Source organism: Cynoglossus semilaevis, chromosome 18 (genome assembly GCF_000523025.1).
Source record: "Cynoglossus semilaevis isolate Cse_v1.0 chromosome 18, Cse_v1.0, whole genome shotgun sequence".
Lineage (NCBI taxonomy): Eukaryota > Metazoa > Chordata > Actinopteri > Pleuronectiformes > Cynoglossidae > Cynoglossus > Cynoglossus semilaevis.
This window is the reverse complement of record NC_024324.1, coordinates 9,629,143-9,634,253: the sequence shown is the minus strand read 5'-3', so window position 1 is coordinate 9,634,253 and position 5,111 is coordinate 9,629,143. Positions and strand designations below refer to the sequence as shown.

Genomic DNA, 5,111 nt, shown 5'->3' with positions numbered 1-5,111 from the left:
GTGTCCTTGTGTTTATGTTTACGCGTTAATCATGTCATTTACTTAGGGAAAGGTTTAATCCTTACATAATATCACTGTTTTTATCAATCTCACTTGAGCTGAGCTACAGAACAATAATGTCTACTATTGCTGATGTTGTCTGAAGCCCTTGCCTAACTCCCTTAGGAAGTTATTACTTGCACAACAGCCTCTATACAGATTTTACACTTGGCACTTATTACTGGCTAGGACTTGTTGGAATTTTATTTCAAATATTTACATTTTTGCAACTACAGTAAATTGAGTCATTATTCAGTAAGTTGTTTTTTGTTTTTTGTTTTTTTCATTTTAAAGTTTTTCTTTTGCTTTTTTTGCTTTGCTTTTTCCTACTGTTATTCACTGAAACGGGAACGGTTTTATTTGCTCATTGAAAAGTTTTACTTCTGCTTTATTTTGTCTGGCCCACTCCTGTCTGTGTCTCACATGACAGCGTGACTTAGACAATATAATTACTTATTTGAAAAGTGAAAAGTTAATTTTGTATACTTCATAGTCCCATGTCTCTTATCATGAAGCAATGACTACATTTTCAAGACTGGATAATCCCAATATTACTGTTCAGTGTTGCAGCAAGAACTTCTGTCTTTTGCATTGTTGTTTGCTAGAGGGCACCACCCCCATTGTGCTACCTCCTTCTCTTCATTGTGTCTAAACATAGTTTGTTTCCTTACTGATAAGAATAATACTTTTTACAGTTTTCGATCGTAACATGAGAAGAACAATTAGAAATTGTCCACGCATTACATTACTCCAATCCTTACATGTTATGCTTAGTTAACATTTTCAAAAATATATTTATGGATATTTTGGTTAATGTATATGGTAACCAAACAATTTTTCAAAACTTAAGTTGAAAAATAAGTCTTTTATAAGTTTATAAAAGTCTATTATGAGAATTCATGTGTATATATATATATATATGTATGTATATATATGTATGCATGTATATATATGTATATATATTTATATATGTATATATATATTTATATTTGTGTATATATATATTTATATTTATATATGTATATATATATAATAGTATAGTATATAATACATAATATAATTTAAAATAATATATAATTTTTTTTTCTGAATTGATCTTCATTCTCTTTCACAATAGGGTTGGGCCTCTTTGCCCCACTGCAGCCCACCATGCCTTTGGTGACAAGGAACATAGAGCCACGGCATGTGTGCCGCCAGACTCTCCCTTCAACTGTGCGCAGTGAACTAGAATGTGTCACCAACATCAGCCTCGCCAACATCATCCGGCAGCTCGGCAGTCTCAGTAAGTGTCAGCTGGTTATGGCTGGCTGTGAGGGTTTTTTTTCTCTGTTATTTGTTCATGACAGCATGGTAGTTGTCATTCACAAGTGTGCATGACCTGTGCATTTGATCTAGATTCTTTGTAGCTGTGAATGATGAATATGATTATCTCTGAAACATATGTAACTCGTGAACCCACATACCGTATGTCTGTGTGTTTGTAGGTAAATATGCAGAGGATGTGTTTGGGGAATTGTTTGTCCAGGCCGAAGCATTTGCTACCAGAGTTAATACACTTGGAGAAAGAGTGGATCGTCTGCAGGTCAAAGTCACACAGCTGGACCCCAAGGAAGAGGAGGGTAAGAAAAAATAATCTGAAAGTAATTGTTGTTAATGTTTTTGAATTAGAAAACAAATGTTAAGTCTGTCTGTCTTATCTCTTTCTGTTTCTTTCTCCAGTCTCCCTCCAGGCCATTACCACTCGTAAGGCATTCCGTAGCAGTGTGATCCAAGATCAGCAGCTGTTCACTAGACCGTCTTTGCCAATGCCTGTTCAAGACACCTACACTGTCTGTAATCCACCTCCACCTCTCAACCAACTCAGCCAATACCGGTATGAGGCATCAGACACTTAAACACACTAAGAGCTATTTACAAGATGTGTTTAAAAAAAACAACAACAAAAAAACCCAGAAGAGTCACGTGTGGGCACATAGAAACACATGAGGTATTTTTGTCCTGGCCATTCATTAAGAAACCCACAGCAGTCTGATACCCGTGCTTTAATACCAAACAGTTTTTTTTAATTAAATGATCTCTCTGTTCAAAAAAATCTCTGTTCAATGTTAAATCAAATGTATTGAATGGAAGCAGCAGAGAATTGTGGGAAAAAGTCTTTTTTCCTCACAACTCAGCTTTGAGAGTTAAATTATGCAAGAGGCCAGACATTGTAATCTGAAGTGTGGTTAATAAGAAGCAGATCTGACAAAGGTTATATTGTTAGAGGAAACAGTCTGCATAATAATCCACCATAGCAGTGGCTTTAGTGATTAGGGTTTAAGTGTTTTTTTTACAAAAATTATGAAGTCGTTTGGTAAAGACAGCTCAGTAATATACACACTAGATTTATTTTATTTTAGAAGTGAAGAAGATACATAGAATTCTGCCTCAAGCAGGGGCCCTTGAGTTCATATAAAGGGGAAGTGTTAGAACTTGTTAATGTGCTGACACATGCTGCAGATAGAAAACTATTCTCAGCCACCCTTTGTCATTTACTGTATGTTTGAGAAATGAGAATCAAAAAACCTAAATATTAGGTCCAAGGTAAGTTAAGTCCTGTTTCCTTTTAGCACTTATTTATAAGCTAATGTTTTGTTAATTTGTGATGACTGAATATGGCCAGAATGAGACACAACCGTCTACCGTAAGGTCTAGAAAATATGTCATTACACACTTTAGTCACTTTAGCAACAAAGAAAAGGTGACTGAGGAGTGCCACAGGGCACCAGCTAGGTTAGTGGTGAAAAGTCTACACCCAGTCTTAGTTGCTGGTTTTCCATCTTAAGCTTTTTTCCATCCTCAATTTGAGGATCCTCAATTTTTTTGTGCATTGAATGCACAAAACCTTTTTACTTGTCTGTAGTATCAACTTGAACTTGAACATGATATTTTTGTCTGCAGGGATGATGGCAGGGAAGCCCTGAAGTTTTACACGGATCCCTCCTACTTTTTCGATCTGTGGAAGGAGAAGATGTTGCAGGACACCAAGGACATCATGAAGGAGAAACGCAAGCACAGAGTGAGACATGTGACACTGCTTGTGTAGACCCACACATGCACAAGCCATTGATATGTATACATATATGTGTGTAGTAGATATCAGTGTAAAGAATTTTGTTCCTCCTTTCTGAGTAGAAGGAGAAGAAGGACCATCTGCACCAAAGAAACCTCAATCCACGCAAAATCAAGACCCGGAAGGAGGAATGGGAACGCCGCAAGATGGGGGAGGAGTTTGTGGTGCCTAAGAATGACATGATGTAAGTTGATAAATGGATTTAAAGGAGCTGAAAGTCTTCACATGTTAATGGTCTTTGTGCTAGTGCATAAATGTTGTGAATAGACTGTCAGTGTATTTATAATTGCAACTAAATTGTTTAAAGATTAATTTTTTTACTAAAGCTAACAACAAAGTCACAGAGTTTTGGCATGACCAAATTTCTTTTCTCTTATCAGGACACAGCAGTCAGTGGTATGTCCTGTCTAGAAATGTTCCCAGGGGCTTGGGTGTAGTGTCTTGTGTTTGGCAAATTGCAGTAAACTAGTGCCCGACTCATTTCAGAGCACAGTGTTGAGTGTTATCAGTAAAATCTTTGAATAAGAGGGGAAGTGATTGGAGTGAACTTTAAAGGGAACCATATTTTGTTACAAAGTTTTGCCTTGACCTTTTTTTATTCTAAGAACTCGGTTTCAGCTGTTATTTTAACTTCCTCATTTTATTGTTGCTGTTTGTCTTTGGTCATCTAATTTGATTCTGTCCATTTATGTCACTGCTGCTGTTTTTCTGTATCTGTTTTCCTGTACTGCTCATGATTTGTTATTGTTTAAACATTTTTATGAGTTTCTGAGAACAATGTTGGTTCACTCACAATTATTATCAGTTATTATCCGAAATCCATTGTCAATTTTTATACTACATTAAGACAAACTCATATTTATCCATCAGTTAATTCATTAGCTTTAAAAAACTTTATGGCTGTAATGTTTTCAAAACCAGTCTTTACATATTACTGCTAAAGTGAACTATTTGCATTACAGGAACTTAGTTGTGAATTACATTTGTTTTAAAGGAATTCCACTGAGGGTCTGAATGGCAGTATTGGATCAGGAGACGGTTTCACTTCTGAAGGCCTGGAGCTCAGCACTGGCTCCTATGCTTATGATCCCACCTCCCCTCTGCCAGTGCCTGGCACTGATGACATGCTTCCTCCGCCACCACCAGACATGACGTACGTAGCACCTGTATTCTCTGTAATCCCCCACTTACACAGTACTGCCAAAGATGCATCTTTTCCTACTTCCATATGTTAAAATATTCAACTGCACATGTAAACTGTTCAGTTTTGGTCTGATTTCATTTTTTAATGCTGAAAATAATATGAAGGGAGTGGGAAGTTGTCACTGGATGGTTAAATCATTCTCTGACTAAGACTTGGAACACTTCTCTGAACTGCCTATTTAAAAAAATATGCTGTGTTTCCCACCGCCCCCACATCTACTGCAGATTCAATCTTCAAAAAGTGATAGTAGTACACAGCCAACCAGAGGTTACAAACCTATCAAATAAGTGAGTGTAGCTGAAGGACAGTACTCAAATTATACTCTGGCTGCTCCTGTGGAGTTGACTCATCACTACATCACTGCATCAAGCTCTTCTCTCCCTTAGTTACTGTTGCTAAGGTTCAATAAGCTTTAAAAACCAAAGCAGTGCTCTCCCCATTTCTGCTGTAGTCCATGGAGAAATGTGCTAAAAAAGACAGATCTACAAATTATAGAGCATTGTTCTTGCCGATCATTTAAGGACTAACATTCACTGTAAATGTGAATTTTCTCTACAATATAACTATTACTGTAAAGTAATAGTCTTTCAGGTTTGTTCTAAAGCTTTCTGGGCCCAGCTCATCAGGCTCAACTAAAGCATTGACTGCAGATTTGCTAAAACCAGGAGGAGCCAAGTCTCAGTGTGCTGACTCCTGACTTGGACCTTATCTTATAACTCAGCTCTTAATCCTTTTTACTTACAGATATCCTGATGG

General features: G+C 36.9%; 1 protein-coding gene across 1 annotated transcript in view; it reads left to right on the top strand.

The window, feature by feature from the left end:
• The window catches only part of wasf2 (WASP family member 2), an 8,505-nt gene that overhangs the window by 1,306 nt on the left and 2,088 nt on the right, over nucleotides 1-5,111 (top strand). The window contains exons 2-7 of the mRNA XM_008331590.3: nucleotides 1,157-1,321; nucleotides 1,524-1,658; nucleotides 1,759-1,912; nucleotides 2,980-3,097; nucleotides 3,214-3,335; nucleotides 4,146-4,307. Coding sequence (XP_008329812.1) covers nucleotides 1,189-1,321; nucleotides 1,524-1,658; nucleotides 1,759-1,912; nucleotides 2,980-3,097; nucleotides 3,214-3,335; nucleotides 4,146-4,307 — 824 coding nt within the window. The 5' untranslated portion in view covers nucleotides 1,157-1,188. The remainder of the gene's footprint in view (nucleotides 1-1,156; nucleotides 1,322-1,523; nucleotides 1,659-1,758; nucleotides 1,913-2,979; nucleotides 3,098-3,213; nucleotides 3,336-4,145; nucleotides 4,308-5,111) is intronic.